This window comes from Etheostoma spectabile, chromosome 19 (genome assembly GCF_008692095.1).
Source record: "Etheostoma spectabile isolate EspeVRDwgs_2016 chromosome 19, UIUC_Espe_1.0, whole genome shotgun sequence".
Classification (NCBI taxonomy): Eukaryota; Metazoa; Chordata; class Actinopteri; order Perciformes; family Percidae; genus Etheostoma; species Etheostoma spectabile.
The window spans coordinates 3,531,743-3,547,541 of record NC_045751.1 but is presented as its reverse complement, the minus strand read 5'-3'; the positions used below and the strand labels follow the sequence as shown (position 1 = coordinate 3,547,541).

Sequence of the window (15,799 nt, the reverse complement as noted above, 5' to 3'; positions counted from 1 at the left end):
AGCAGCTGTCCAATGAAGAAAAGGCAGTGAGGGGGGAGAGGGGGGGCCCAGGTGTAGGAAGATCAAGCGGCAATCCCAAGACGGGGGTTGGGGTTTGAGAGGGGGGGAAAAGGGGGAGAAAGTGGGAGAAATCGGGAAAATTGTTCCGGGGACACCCCCGTTTGCCATACTCCTTGACACAGGAAAAGCAAAGAGAAAGGGAACCTGACCCCTTTTACCTTCTCCCAAGTAAACAGAACAGAGGGCTCACTGTGCACCCCCTCTTGTCTCTGCATATATTTGGTAAATTCCCCCCCCCCCCCCCCCCCCCCCCCCCCCCCCCCCCCCCCCCCCCCCCCCCCCCCCCCCCCCCCCCCCCCCCCCCCCCCCCCCCCCCCCCCCCCCCCCCCCCCCCCCCCCCCCCCCCCCCCCCCCCCCCCACCCCCCCTCCCCCCCCCCCCCCCCCCCCCCCCCCCAAAAACCCCCCCCCCCCCCCCCCCCCCCCCCCCCCCCCCCCCCCCCCCCCCCCCCCCCCCCCCCCCCCCCCCCCCCCCCCCCCCCCCCCCCCCCCCCCCCCCCCCCCCCCCCCCCCCCCCCCCCCCCCCCCCCCCCCCCCCCCCCCCCCCCCCCCCCCCCCCCCCCCCCCCCCCCCCCCCCCCCCCCCCCCCCCCCCCCCCCCCCCCCCCCCCCCCCCCCCCCCCCCCCCCCCCCCCCCCCCCCCCCCCCCCCCCCCCCCCCCCCCCCCCCCCCCCCCCCCCCCCCCCCCCCCCCCCAAACCCCCCCCCCCCCCCCCCCCCCCCCCCCAAACCCCCCCACCCCCCCCCCCCCCCCCCCCCCCCCCCCCCCCCCCCCCCCCCCCCCCCCCCCCCCCCCCCCCCCCCCCCCCCCCCCCCCCCCCCCCCCCCCCACCCCCAATATTGAACAAATGTCTCCAAAAAGATAAAGGAAAGCTAATTCTCGCCCCTTAAGGTTCAGTGTTGAACTCACTCCAATACACACTGCATAGTCACTGAACTCCTCCGGCTTCATGTCAACCAGCAACAGTGAACACAACAGCTGTGGGTAAGCACATGCCAAAGTTTTGTGCCGTTCTGTATCCTCCATGCGCCATGCACAGTTCAGCACTCATAGGCAAAACACAGTCGGTTTAAATCACAGCATCTTGTTGAATGTTACATGTTGAATATAAACCAATGTGTTACTGTTGTTGATGGAACACATCTGGCTGGGTGTTTTCAGTGTAACAAGGTTGGGGAAGGATCACTTGTCTATTGAACACTGGGTCTGTAGTTTGTCACTAATCAGTCCCTCCAGGATTTCGCAGGCTTTTTTTGAGATTGTTGCGGCCCATAATGCCTAATGTTGCTGGAGCTTTTGTAAAAAGTTGCAATGTAAATGCAATCGCAAAGACAGAGAAAGATTTTGATATAATATAATGGCTGGTGGATTTAAGACAAAAAAATAATTATTTAATGAATGAATCAAATTTCCACTTGTCTGTCAGTGGTTTGTTGATCTTTACATTGTTAGTTTCCTATCCTGGGCTGGGACACACATTCATACGGTTTGATGAAGTACTTATTGGACTTTAACTTATCATTCCACTTACAATAACGAGCGGCGCTGTCCTCAATTTAGGTCATCCTGTATATCTCTCCTCCGCTTCTTACTGCATCCACCATGTGTGTGTTTGTGTGTGTCGCTTTCAGCGACGTCAGAGTGGAAAATCATTACAGCGTACATTGATGTTAAAATGTATACAGGTTAGGAGGATGGTTTGAAATGTTTTGCACCGTCTTTCGTTGTACGTTTTCTTGGTAAATGTGAGACGTTCGAGTCACACACGTCTTGTTAAACAACGTAATGAAAATGGCCACGTACGTGTGACGTCAACCCGTTATCACTCCGCTTGGTCATTGGCTCTCAGAGTCACATACTGATACAGAGTCTGGCACGTGGGACTGCTGAGATTGGTTGAAGTCGTGGGAAACTCCAGTTATTGGTCAAGTTTGCGTAAAAGTTGCTATGATTGGTCAAAATTGCGAGTCGCACCAAAGTCACAGTGATTGGTTGAATTTGCGTGAATTAGCGCGATCACGACATCATGAAATCCTGGAGGAACTGACTAAACTGTGCTGCTGTGAACCGATCAGGTTATTGTTGTCGTTTTTCAAAGCACACACATGCTTGCAGGTGGCAGTTCTGTTCACCAAGTGTGCACAGTCCTTACCCCAATGTGCATGTGTGTGTGTGTTAAATAGTTACTACTGAAAATACAGAGAAATACTTTTTAGTAGGAGCTACTACTGGCATAGCCTCAATTCCCACATCAGGAACATAGACCATAAGCCATTTCTGCATTATTTTGTTCTGATGGCTGTTCATCACTTTAAACATAAATGGTTGTCAATAATACATGTTAGCGTAGGGTTCCAAAGATTTTGTTGTTTTTGCTATAAAAAAAATAAATAAAAAGAAGTGAAATCCCCCCCCCCCCAAAATGATCACATTATTTCCTGAAGTCACACAGTACGTGGTTGTGAAAACACAAGTAAACTTTCCTGTATCTCTATAGTTGTTTTATGACGAGGGTTAAACTAAGATGATGCACATGTTCTCATGCTTCTTTGTTATTTCCACACCGGGTGTGGTTGTGTGCCTGTGCTCTTAAGTCAGGATCGGTAATGTTGTCACTCTGACTCCTTCCCTCCCTCCCTCCCTCCCTCCCTCTCTGCTTCTTTCTCTTACACTCCCCTTACTCCCTCTACAGAATGACATTTATTAATTAAATATGTGTACTGCCGCAGGATGTGCTTCCCTTTCCACTATCTCCAGACACTAATAATTACATTGGCATTTAGCTCCGTGATAAGCCGACCCTATGGCCTTTATGAAATGTTCCCTGGGCCCGGATACTGAGCAAAATATAGACTGATGCGATGCTATGAATCGATCCATCTGCCTGTCTTCTCCTTTTTATCTTAGGAAAAGAGGCACTGTTCATTAGCGTGGTTAAAGAATCTAACAACAACACCTGATTTTTTTTTTTACACCATTAAAGGCTGAAATCTGGCTTTGCTGGAAAGATGGAGTCGGTGCGCTGTTTAATTGAAGTGAGAGCTGATGATGATAATTTATTACAGTTCACTAAATGTCACAGGGACCCCTGTCATTTATAAAACATACTCCTCTATAGCCTTTAAGCATAAAGGTTATTTTTTAATAGCACAGTGTAGAATTTAGGGTTCCGTTTATCATGTTAATATAGTCCAAGCCACATATTTGTTACATAAGTTTATAGTGGAATTGAATTCTAGAGTTTGAAAACACTTTTTATTTTGACTTCCACTGACATGGAGAACACTAAAATACTGATTGTCCATGCAGCAGTTTTAATAAGCGAAGAAAAGTGTTTCCCATTTAAGATTAGGCCTTTGCAGATCTAAGTGAAATCAGCCAAAAAGCTTTAGAGTATTAAGTTTGATTTTGTTGTACCTAATTACTTTGCCTCAGGTGGCCTAATTTGGCTGGTGCATTGCACGATGTAATGTGGCTTATCAGCTTCCGGAATGTATCAAAATGCCTAAGCCGCAATTACTGTAATCATGTACTTAGTTTGTACTTGTACCAGTTACATTTTAATAAACTGTCAGCAAATAGCCTGTCATCTCTTAGCTCATTAATCATACTATTATTTCACTTTCTTGTTTTATTGACAAATTGTTCATATTTGCTGTAAATGTGGGACATCGCCTTCATCTTTCACATGACTAGGGTTATATCTCCATAAGATACAACCCTAATTCCACAGAGCAGTGCGGATTGCTTGAATAAACTTTAATCACCAAATTCAATTTGATATTTGAGTCTAACTTGTTCCAGAAATGTCCATGCTGAAATGACCAGGGAAGGTTTCAGTGAAAACCATCTGGGCTTCAAATTGGACCTTTGGACTCGGGGGGGGGGGGCGTGTGGTGACTTGTATGTGCCATTCGGTATCAGGTAAGATGACCGTTGTTCTTGCTACCTTGGGAAATCTGCACTCTGACTTCTATTATTTTGGTCGATGTTTCGTCCTCTTTTGTCAAAGGGCCTGAAGGGGATCAGAGCAAGTACTTTTCTATCTGAACAACACAATGTGCCTCTGTATTTGTCGCTGGGTACTTGACTGAGGATAGAAGCCGAGTGCCAGAGAAGCTTAGATAAGGCACACTGACACAGGTAGCTGGCAGCTTTATTACATATGTGACTTTCAGTTCATGTATGTGCACATTTAGTATTGACACACATATAGTGTGTGCTTTAATACTGTGTAGGAGTGGTAATATTTTCAGTTGTGTGGGTTCATTGTAATAGATCTCATCTTTTTGTTTGTGCTGTTTCCACATATTTGCAAGGTGAATCATTTCATAACTAGAAACCCAATATTGTCTTGCCAGGTGGATATAAGTGGTATTTGTAGAACTACTTCTGGGACTAGCTGTATCTATCAAATAACATAACAGTATGTAGAAATGTTATTTGATCTTTCCTCTCTCTCTCTCTCTCTCTCTCTCTCTCTCTCTCTCTCTCTCTCTCTTCTCTCTCTCTCTCTCTCTCTCTCTCTCTCTCTCTCTCTCCTCTCTCTCTCTCTCTCTCTCTCTCTGTCTGTAAGGCAATATCTTTGCATACTGTTATATCATCCCTCGTATCAGTTTGACTAAATCAGCAGTAGATCTTATTTACCCGACTTTTGGGGAATTTTCACATACCAGGAGTCAAATTTCTTAGAAATTGCAGTTTAGATACAGATTACAGAGTAACGGATGGTACATTACAGTGACAGATGCTTTACGCTATTTACCAAAACATCAACATTCATCTAATACTTCCAATGTCAGTTCAGGTGAAGATTTCCCATGGAAAAGTTGAAGCTCATTACAGTTGTATACCATGAGAGTGAAATAGGTTCACATTAGTGCCCAAATCGTCCTTGTCCTTGTGTTTTGGAACTGTTTGCCAAGCGAGCGAAAGTGTGAAACAGTGGTGAGAAATGAGGATACCTGCAACCATGAGTATAATGCTCGAGTTAACCAAGCAATCTTACACACTGGAGTACATGGCTGATACTAAGGAATAGTCCCATGAATGATTAATCTGAATATTTATTCAATTAAATGTCAACACAAGTTCTGAAACCCATGACGTCTTCAATTTTCTTTTTTTGTGGACCACCAACATCCCAGAACTCCCAGATTCTTAAGATACAATCTAACATTTGCTTACAAATGAGGAGCTTGAACCAGCAAATCTTTGACATCTAACCAAACTTTTGCTTATTGTTTAACAAAGGTCGAGCTCAAGATGCAAATAGCGTGTCGCCAATAACAAAAGAGACTGAATACTGCACAACAAACGGTGAACTTCAGCCCCATTCAGCTCAGTGCACACAGCATATTTTGTATGTGTTTCAAACAAAGACATTTCAATTTGGACTACGGAAAGCCTACCTAAGCACAAAAGAACTTTTCGCCCGTTCACACCCAAGGGGATTCACAGCACCTGCCTTCCAGTCCAAATGTCCAGATTCACAGTTGTGTTTATTAGCTTAGCTTAATTGTGCATAGTATCTAAAGGTCAGTGCCTGCTGTGATACATCGCTGCCAAAATGGCTTCCAGGGGACAATGTTTCAGATGAATAAACACTGAAAGCTGCACCACCTTCCACCCCTCCATCCCTTACCTCCCAATGTGCAGCAGCATCACATTCAACTATTTCAGGCCTCGCACAAGGTCCTGTGACTGATGGGCATCCACCGGTACACACCGCCTCACTGACTTCCATTTCAGCTGGCAAAAGCAGCAGATTAATTCACTTGTCAATTTCTTTCGCCCCTTTTTTCTGCAGGAGTTTATTCAGATATAGGGAGAACGATGTGTTTGTCCTCCAGTGAATTAAAACATGCAGTATATCTATATAACTGCAGCCTTCCCCGTGATTGATGGTATTTGACTTCTATAAGCAGTAAACTTCTTCCATTTGGCTGTAAAGGTTGATTTAATGAGGGAGTGACTTGAATAGATAAGCAGATATGGCAGCGGGGATTATAGGGAGGTGAGCTGAATGGGAGATGGTTGATTTGCAGTTTATTATCAGTTATGTAATGCACTTTTTATAAGCCCATACCTATGGGGCCAGCAGGAACTCTGCAAAAGATGCAAGATGGCAAGCTTGTGTGAATCTTAAGATATGTTTGAGAGAATATACATGCTTTTCAGGAGATGTGTAAACGTGTGGTGCAGGTTGTCTATTAGGTTGTATTACAAATTTACAAGAAAAGTCCTTTACAAGAGAAAATCTTATATGTTGAGTGCCTGTAAAGATACAGAGGCTTTGTGTGTGTGTGTGTGTGTGTGTGTGTGTGTGTGTGGTGTGTGTGTGTGTGTGTGTGTGTGTGTGTGTGTGTGTGTGTGTGTGTGTGTGTGTGTGTGTGTGTGTGTGTGTGTTTAAAAAAAAAACAAAAAAAAACGACTCTTCTCCCCCCCCACAGGCTTTGTTGGGCGGAGGCCATCAGATGGATCTCACCAAGTTTCAGTACACACTCTGGGACATCCTGACAAAAGGAGACAGTGTCAAGGTAAGCTCTATCCCACCACCACCCACTTATTGTTTTTTTAATTTCTACAAACTATAGTTTTCATTCACTCCTTCATTACTTCATTCCATGAGTTAGTTCCCATTTACACCCAAAAGTTCACTGACTCGTCCACGTTGAATAGGTGGTGCTGGAGCCATGGTGACAATCGGTATTGACTTCTTGCGTGTCTTGTGAATGTTGGAACAAACTATTCCCCAAAGGGTTGTCGTTTGTACACTTTCAAGAAAGAAGACATGTTGATCGTCTATCTGTCTGCATGCAGTCGGTAGAACTGTGTAAATTTGCATGCCAAAGTTACTGTGCAAATTTACTTTGCCTCTGTTGAATCCGATGATTGCAGCAATTCTTTTTATTGACCATGTAAGTGCTGTGTGACCAAACCCTTATCTGTTGTTGATCGCTTCCTTCATCCTCGTACAGCCGATTCAAATAGTCTCAAACCTTTCCCTCCTGTCTATTTGCTTTGATCCATATCCAAAACCTTTCCACTGGCTGTTTTAAAAACAATGTCTAGATGGATGTACATATTGAAAAAAACAGTGGTATCTTATGTGCAATAACCTCCTGATATAATGTAGAGACAACAGAAAAGCTAAACGATAAGCACAAAATGAGGAAATGTTATATTCCTTCCAACCAAAATGTGCAAAAGCTTGATTACTCCAGAGTTGTAAATTTAGCCGCTGGTGATTTGAAGCAGTGATATTGTTTTAGTTAAAACATTGTGATTAGATTTCTCTCATGGTTCAATTCTACCTCGACAGTCACAACACAAATAACCTCATAAAACCTTCTTTTCTCGAGTCTGTGCTAATTTAGAGTACCTAAACTGCCGGCATATTTTATTTTGAGCACAGTTTTATAAACCACGTTATTGTCTTGACAGCTAAGGCCGAATGTCGGCCCCTCTTTCCATCTCCTCACGCAGAGAGTACAAGATACCATCCTTTCATTTCCGCTCCTCCAGATAAAAAGATGAGAGAGGGAGAGGACGAAAGTGAGGCCTATCGCTGGGCAGCAGTGATTGAGTCCCTTCGCTAAGCCACAGCGAGGATCTGCTCAAATAACCCACTCTGCCGATAAGAAGCTAGTCATTTCCATAGACAAAAAACATTGGGGTCCAGATTAGATTCACCATCTGCCTGGCTTATCTTAGCGTCGCTCCATCATTGAATGTGAATAAGGCAAACTCCTGTCCCCTGTCTGTTTATGAAAACACCACTGAAATACATTTACTTGAAATGGAATGATTTTGCACTATTATTGTTAGTAGCAGCAGCGCTGGTCTGAATTTGATGCCCGCATTAGAAATATCAACACAACTGCCACTTTTAAAAGTCATATTTTTACCATTTTAGTTACTGCCAGAGTAATACATGTTCTGTTACAGATAGATGCTTTCATTGCTAGCAAGGTGGATAATTCTAAAGCTCTCAACAGCAAAAGATCTAAAATGTAGCATGGTCTATGTTGTGCATTTTGTTGAGTTGTGTATAATCACAGAGAAACCTGGAAAAGTAATCAAGGACCCAGTCCATGCCATTTGGTCGTGGTCGCCTGTCAAAAGATTGACTTTTTATTCAGTTTTCACCCCAACATTTTTTACAATACACCTTTTTAGATATAAGATGACTTTGGTGAATATTTCATGGGGTACATTGCCTCAGTTTCACTGTGTAGAGCGGGGAGAGGGGCACGCTATGACGTCTTCTACATGCCAGCGTCCGCCAGGAGACAGCCTTTCTTTTTGGTCTGTCTTCCTGACAAAAACAAGAAAAGTCTGTCATAAAGATACATGAAAAAAGATAACTGAAATAACTAATAAGGTTTCTTTTCCTCTGAAACCCCATTTAACCTAATCTTGACCTTTAACTATTATCTAGTCACATTTCAAGCAAGTAGGCATGGGAAAGTCTCCATTGACAGAGGTGTCCAAACCTGGCCTTGAGGTAGATGTTTATTATCTGTGAAACTCAAGATGTGCAAAGATGACAAGTGTTTGATGTCTTTGACTAAACAGAAAGGGCTGTAAAGATACGGAGTTCAAACCCGTTCTCACTCCGAACTCTTTAAATACGGACGTTTAGACGGTGGCTGTTAGCGTCTGATGCAACAAAATAGGCACCTAGACACCCTAGAGAGCATCTAGATGGGGTTTAGCGACTAGGATGTAAAGGGGAAATTCTACGTAGGGACGTTGGTCTGGGGTTGGATGGGTCAAACACAGGACTTTCGCCCAGGAGAGCGAGGTTCGTGGTCACGCGTGTGTCCTTAACATCCCGTTATTGCCGCGTGTCGGGGAAGCCGCTTTCTTCTTTAACCGTGCCGTTATTCCCACGTGTCCCAGAACTGTAAGCTAACCCACAACCTTTCCCTTAACCTAACAGCGTCAAAAGGGACGCCATTAGTTCTGACCAAGCGCATGTATCATGACGCTAAAGGAGACTACCAAGCGCGTGTTATGTGATGCTAAAGGAGACCTTTAGCATTAATAACAACAACAAAGACACCTGACCAAGCGTACATATTTTACGAGATGTTAGTGACAATATGTTGGGAGTTTCAGTCCAATCCCGGTATGTTTTTATGGCCGTGATTACAAAGCACGTAGGTGAAGAAGCTCATTTTTTATTATTAGATGAGGACAGGCTGGTTGTTGATCAGTGAACTCAGTTCTTATTGGTTAAGTATAAAGGTTTGATTAGGTATGATGAAGCTTAAGCTTCTTCAGTGCTGCTTTTGAGACTTTTGCTATTTTTTGTGCATATCTTACTTTCTGCTGCTCTGATGGAGTTGATATACTCATCACCAGATGCAAAACGACTCCAAAACCAGCTTGCAAAAAGTGGTGGTAAGTGCTAACCATTTTTTAATCAAGCAGTCTTAATCTTTGCCTCTGTTACTGTAGGAGACGTCTCAGCTGCTGTATGACACGTAAACATCAGTATGACACATTCTCACGGGATCGTGAACCACTTGTTTCCATACCTCTTGGTTTCTTGCTCTTCACTGCCACATAAAGCATCCATTATGTTTAAAAAAAAAAATGAAAAAAATGGTCAGGAAAAGAGTGTATTTTAGAATGTGCCGCATTAACACTGGTCACAGATTTTGACCTTTTCACACAGATACAAAGGACGGGGTCTAATTGTGTTATACTGAAGGTTTTGCACAGTAGCTGTGGTGACTAATGGCGTTTTTTAAATTCACACTTTCATACCACATTTCATCCTGGCAACGGAGACCGTCACAAGCGCATTGGCCACGACAATGCTTTCTGTTTCAAAAGCATGAATCACTGCATCTCTCATACAGCCTAATTAGCAGCTAATTATTCAGGCTTTTCTGTAATTTTAAGTGATTTTAACCTATCCTCCCTTGTCCCATCGGAGGGTCGCCATTCCTGCTGGATTCCTGCGGGCCTTAGTTACAGTACAGTGAGGCATTTGTTCACCCAAACACTGTACATCAAATTTATTCTGCCTTGACTTTTTTTTTTTTCTAAACTTTGCACAACACATACATAACATTTCCACTTTCCTATCGGCACAAAAAGATTACAGATTATCATACTTTGCCGCAGCTAGCATAGACTGTTATTTGTAAATATATATCATCGGTTAGAATGACAATAAGTATACAGTAGTTCAGTTTTAAATGTCAAAGTGCATCCTGGTTGAAAGCAATGGATTCAATGTCTGTAATTTAACCACAATAATAGCCCTACAGTAGCTGCAAGGGTTTTGACAAGATGCTACATTCCCCTCGAGCATCATCAGTGAAAATATAGAATTGTCTTCATTTCTTTTGGAAAAGCAAGAATCAGCAATGTCAGCAGTAATGGCAAAAGCTTTGGATTAGAGTACACCCGAATTAGCAAATTATATTTGGAGTTTGGTGGCTTTTGCCGTGGAGAGAGACGTGCTGTTAGGGGTACATTTGTGTGAACATGAAATGGACCCCCTGCTGGTTTCCCCATTGCCCCCCCCTCCCCTCTTGTAAAAAGGCCTAAGCAAACCTGACATCCAGAGCATTTGGGGGACTCTCTATCTATCGCAGCACATTTTTTCCCTGCCCCTCCTTTTAAGCAAAGATAACTTTGGTGAATATTTCATGGGGTACATTGCCTCAGTTTCACTGTGTCGAGCAGGGAGAGTGGCACGCTATGACGACTGACAGGCCTACACGCCAGCGTCCGCCAGGAGACAGCCTTTCTTTTTGGTCTGTCTTCCTGACACTCCTACTCCTTTTCCCCTCATGTTTTCCTTCTGTCACAGACAACAGTTCTTTCAGGCGCGAGTCTGGCTGCTGATCATTAAGGTCTTTCTTTAAACTTAAGTATGACTACATAACTTCTGCCGAACCATCTGATACTCTTGCAAAATGCCAACATATGGGTGCAAATCTGTTTTTGCACAGACTGCAAAAATTATAGATTTGATTGCATGCTTTTAAGATCACTCAGAAATTTAACTGTGCTTTTTTTTGACACATGCTTTTGTTAAGGTGAATTGTAAAAAGGGACATGTTCTCTTTGAACAAGAATTCATTTTTTCAAGTGACTTTGAAAATCCCTCCCTTTTTCATGATGCAGAGTGATTCCATCTGCTTTAACCTTTAAAGCTCCCCTAGCCTTCCCCTTTTACTCAGCGGCAAATTATAGAAATATGCTGCATCAACCATAAATTAATACCAACAAATAATCAGTTTTGTTGTTTCTTTCAGCACTACTCAAACTCCAGCGGAAACCTCTCAATATCAAAAGTGCAAGCTTCAATGATTGCCTTCACTGTCATTTGAAGGCACACTTCATTTCCCTCCCCAACATTCAATTTCATGGAGAAATGAGAAAATACTGCCTTTCTATGCTACTTGTGTAGGTTTGACAACACTTCAGCGTGCTCACTTTGCTGCCAGTGCTGCCGCAGCATTGTCGCTCTCTCCCTTCCTCCTTTCTCTCTTATTTAATAAACATTCTTGCTTGACTTACAGTAGGTTTGTGCCTCGCCTTGCTCGGTGCAACGAGCAGCTGAATGGTGTCACAGTAAACGGGCGGCTCTGTTGTGACAATGTTCGTTTGATGTCGGAGTGGTAGTCCTCGGCTGCCATGTTCTCCCCTTCTGCTCTTTTACTTTCTTGTTCCTGCTCTGCCTAGATCTCACCGCTGTCACGCGTCGGAGAAACCAACTGGCATGACCTGAAAGTGTGACGGCAACATGCACGCTGCCATTTTTCTCTCCGTTGATAGCCATCCAACGCACAGACAAACATAAGGAGGAATGCAATCATTTTTTCGAGATTAAAGAACTGCAATTGGCTCTCAGTCTTGTCTGAACTGGTGTCCCAGGATGCGGCGGAGGGTGCCAGTGATGTATAATATATGCTGTGTTTGTTCATCTGTGTCTCCCATTTTCATAGAATTGTGTTTTCATCAAACTTACTCACATAAATCTGCCATATGTCCATGCATTTACCGCTCTGTGTAGTTTTCAAAGTCATGTATGCTGCTTAAACAACCAGCATCACGCACGCACGCATGCACGCATGCACAAATAACCCCCAGACTTATAAGTGAAACATTCATCAAAGGTAGCCTTTTACACTGTATCTGCGCCAGACATCTTCATCCAGAAGACCTGACTTGTGCAGTTATCATTGTTATCTTTTTCAGTATCAAACATAATCTCAAATCATGGGAAGGAGTAAAACATGTGATAACATGTATTAATAACTAGGAAGATATTCTCCTAGTGTAAGATTTTGTTAGGAGTGCCATTATAATTAATCAAAAGATTCACTTGTTAAAACCACCATGACTCATTCCGTCACTCCTGTCGCTGCGAAAGCTGGAGATAGAGGAAAGTGCCAGCAGCCATGGATGGGATCGGAAAAGAAAAAAACACTCAGGGCGTCTTTGTCCTCTGTTTAAACAGTGTCACAGTGGGGGGGATGGAGGAACCAGGGGGAGAGGGGATACAAGAGAAGAAGTTTCTCACAGCTGCCCAGCCTGAGGCCCAAAATCTGTGCCACTTATTTCGTCACAGAGTCACCAGCCTTCCGTCCTCGCCTGTCATTATTTTACCTCTCAAAGAGCACACACGCCGTCGCTCAGTCACAAAAATGCACTCCAACACCACCACACACCATCTGTGGTGTCTTGATCTACTCTTAAATGTTGCCAGCATCAGATCCTCAAATAACTTAAATTGAATATAAAAACAGACTGCAAAGTTTTAGTTTTTAAAGGAATTTGGTTGTGTTTAAACTGTTAACATAATGAATGATTGGTCTATTATATTAGAAGCATGGCATGTGGCATTGGAAATGTTTCTAAGTCAATTGTTGACATTACGTTGAGTGCCCTAAAACAATATTTAGCATTATGAACAAATCTAGAACTGTGACCTGAAATAGAGGTCTTTACTCTGATGCTTTTTATTTGCATTATTGTTCATAGTACCCAAACAAAGCACTTTTTTTAATATTCATTTATACGTAGTTCAATAGTGTGTTCACGGTGTCAGCATTGGGCGTTGTTCAAACTGCCACAATGGACTTCTTGCGATCAGATGGGTAATAAAAAAAAAAAACTGACTTCTATCAGTAGTAAAGGAGGAAGAAGGGTTACATCGTTATCCGGAACAAAAAGTAAGTTACAGTGAAGACCCGCATTGTGACGTGAAGCAAAGTTTGCTCTTTTTTTATTTTTATTGGTGCAATCACAAATTACAAGAAGAAGTACAATGGACATTTGGATTGAATATGTATTTGGGGGTTGTAAATTGACAATGTAAGTCCCCTGGCCAGCATGCCGGGGATGGCAACACGGGGCAGGGCAGCAGGGTTCACCTTGGAGGTATAACCACCAACAGATTTTAGGGACATGGGCGTTTTGTGGAAGTTGCAATAGCCCATCGCTCATCTTCCCATCCAGGATCGCCCCCAGAACCGAAGGAGGGAACCTGTTTGGTGTTGGTTGGTGAAGTTTTTAAATTTATTTTTCTTTTTTTTTTATTGCCTTAGCTAACTCAAATCTTTGTCCCTGTTGTTGTTGTTTTATGTATTTTTAAATATTTCCCCCCTTTTTAAAAAATGTAATCATTTCCATCTATGTATGGGATCTTGGGAGCGTCAACACATCCTCAGCGAAAGGTGACGTTGCATGATTTATCTCCTTCTACTACAATGGGCGGTTACCGTTAACAGTTACCATAGAAACGGTCAGACATACAGTGCCTTGCGAAAGTATTCGGCCCCCTTCAACTTTTCAACCTTTTGACACATTTCAGGCTTCAAACATAAAGATATAAAAATTTTATTTTTTTGTGAAGAATCACCAACAAGTGGGACACAATTGTGAAGTGGAACGAAATCTATTGGATATTTTAAACTTTTTTAGCAAATAAAAAACTGAAAAGTGGTACATTAAAATGCCCTCTGTAAATAGAGAGTATCGCTATGCTGCCTCCTGCTGGTAGGAGCTTGGCCTGCACTATTAATCGTTATTAAATCGCTGTCTCGATTCACCCTGTTCACGATTTAATTTTTAAATGAATTTTGTTCTCATTTAATTTTACGAGCCGAATGCATCACAAACGCTACTACTTCTGAGTTTTAAACATAGACTGTGTAAAATAGATTTTAAAGCTTTTCCTTCTCTTCATTGAAGCCTCTGTTTACTGGCTTGTGGTGATGCGCAATGTGCTATAGGTGCCAATGTCTTTCATAGAGCAAATAACGTGTTCTCTTTCCGACCGTGACATTTTCCGTAGACTTGTATAGTTTACGACTGGGAATCCAGAAATGACGACATTCCAAGTAAAATGGAACACAACAAACAACATAGTCCGTGCCCCCTGGCCTGGCCTCATGACGGTACCGAAAGTTGCAAGAAAGCAGCAGAGTCCTATTTAATCTGACTGTGTCAGATAAAAGTATGTGCCTTGCAGTGGGAGGTGGTAATATATGTGGACAGTTTATTACAGGGAAACATCTCACAAATTTGAAAGTAGCCTACATTTGAGAAACGAACACAAGGAGGCTAACCTTGCTTACTTTAACCAGGTAAAAGAGAACGCCAAGCTCCCTTTCCCCAAAACAGAAGCTAACCCGGGTAATGTTACGTCGTGGATGTATGGATACGTAGGCCAGCATCATGACAGAGACAACAGTAGGACAGAGAACACTACAGGCAACCCGATTGCTGGTTAGGAAATACGCAGGAACACCAAAGCGGGAGGTAACGTGGGTTAATGTGTGGATTAAAACTGTGATGTCGACACAACTGTGTGAGTCGAATGACTTCAAAACTAAACTACTAAACGAGCAAACCCGCTTTAAAAACTAATTAAAACTGTTGAACTGCATTTGAAAACAAAAAGTCAAAACAAAATAAAAAAATAACGATAAATGCAATAACCTTGGTTTGGTACTGCCGTTTTGTTTTGTAATGGTAAGAAGAAATCGTGGCAGAGAATCGTGATATCAATTCTAAGCAAAAATAAATCGTGAATCATATTTTTTCCCCGAATCGTGGAGGCCTAGTAGGAACAAGAAATTACAACTTGACCCACTTTTACTTAACAACGGTGGAACGTGTAACAGAGAAACAGTAATAACCTAATATACCATAATTACTGAGATTAAACTACATTCTGGGTTATATTTACACTGAATAACGAATTCAGTTAACAGTTAACTCTTGCAGAGCACGTGAACAGATGCGCAATATTAGCTCACACGTAAAATAGCACCGTCGTGAATTAGTCTACTGTTGCTAGCATACATTCATAAATCCTACATAACATCGGCTTGTATCCACAGGACATCAGACTTATTGATGCATGCACACACTAGTGTCCACAAGAAAAAAAAAAAAAAGAGTGATAGCTTTCCATGTTAACGCCTTTTCTCTCTCGCTCGAGACCAGCTGTCCAAGCCAAGGCTCAGAGCATGACCTTACCGCGTGCTGATATGGTAAGGGAAAAGAAAAAGTAGCTTCTACTTAAGGGACCCTGTCTTGCACCCTGTGCAAAGCCGACGCAAGTGTGTTTGCTAGTTTAAGACCGGCCCAGTTGTCAATTTCCCGTCCAGCGCCCGCGGGGGCCGTGGCATCACCATCACCGGCACAACCCCAAAAAAGGATTCCACTGTGTCACTTCTCGGTTTGGAAGGTTGGACAT

The 15,799-nt window shown here is 43.3% G+C and overlaps 1 protein-coding gene across 3 annotated transcripts in view; it reads left to right on the top strand.

Annotated features, from left to right (window-relative positions):
* Positions 1-15,799, top strand: part of LOC116707280 (glucosidase 2 subunit beta) — a 124,151-nt gene that overhangs the window by 37,806 nt on the left and 70,546 nt on the right. For 2 of the 3 annotated variants that reach the window (XM_032544573.1, XM_032544570.1), the window contains exon 9: positions 6,510-6,596. The exons of the other annotated variant lie outside the window; for it this stretch is intronic. In XM_032544573.1, the coding sequence (XP_032400464.1) occupies positions 6,510-6,596 (87 nt within the window). The remainder of the gene's footprint in view (positions 1-6,509; positions 6,597-15,799) is intronic. 3 annotated transcript variants of the gene reach the window in all.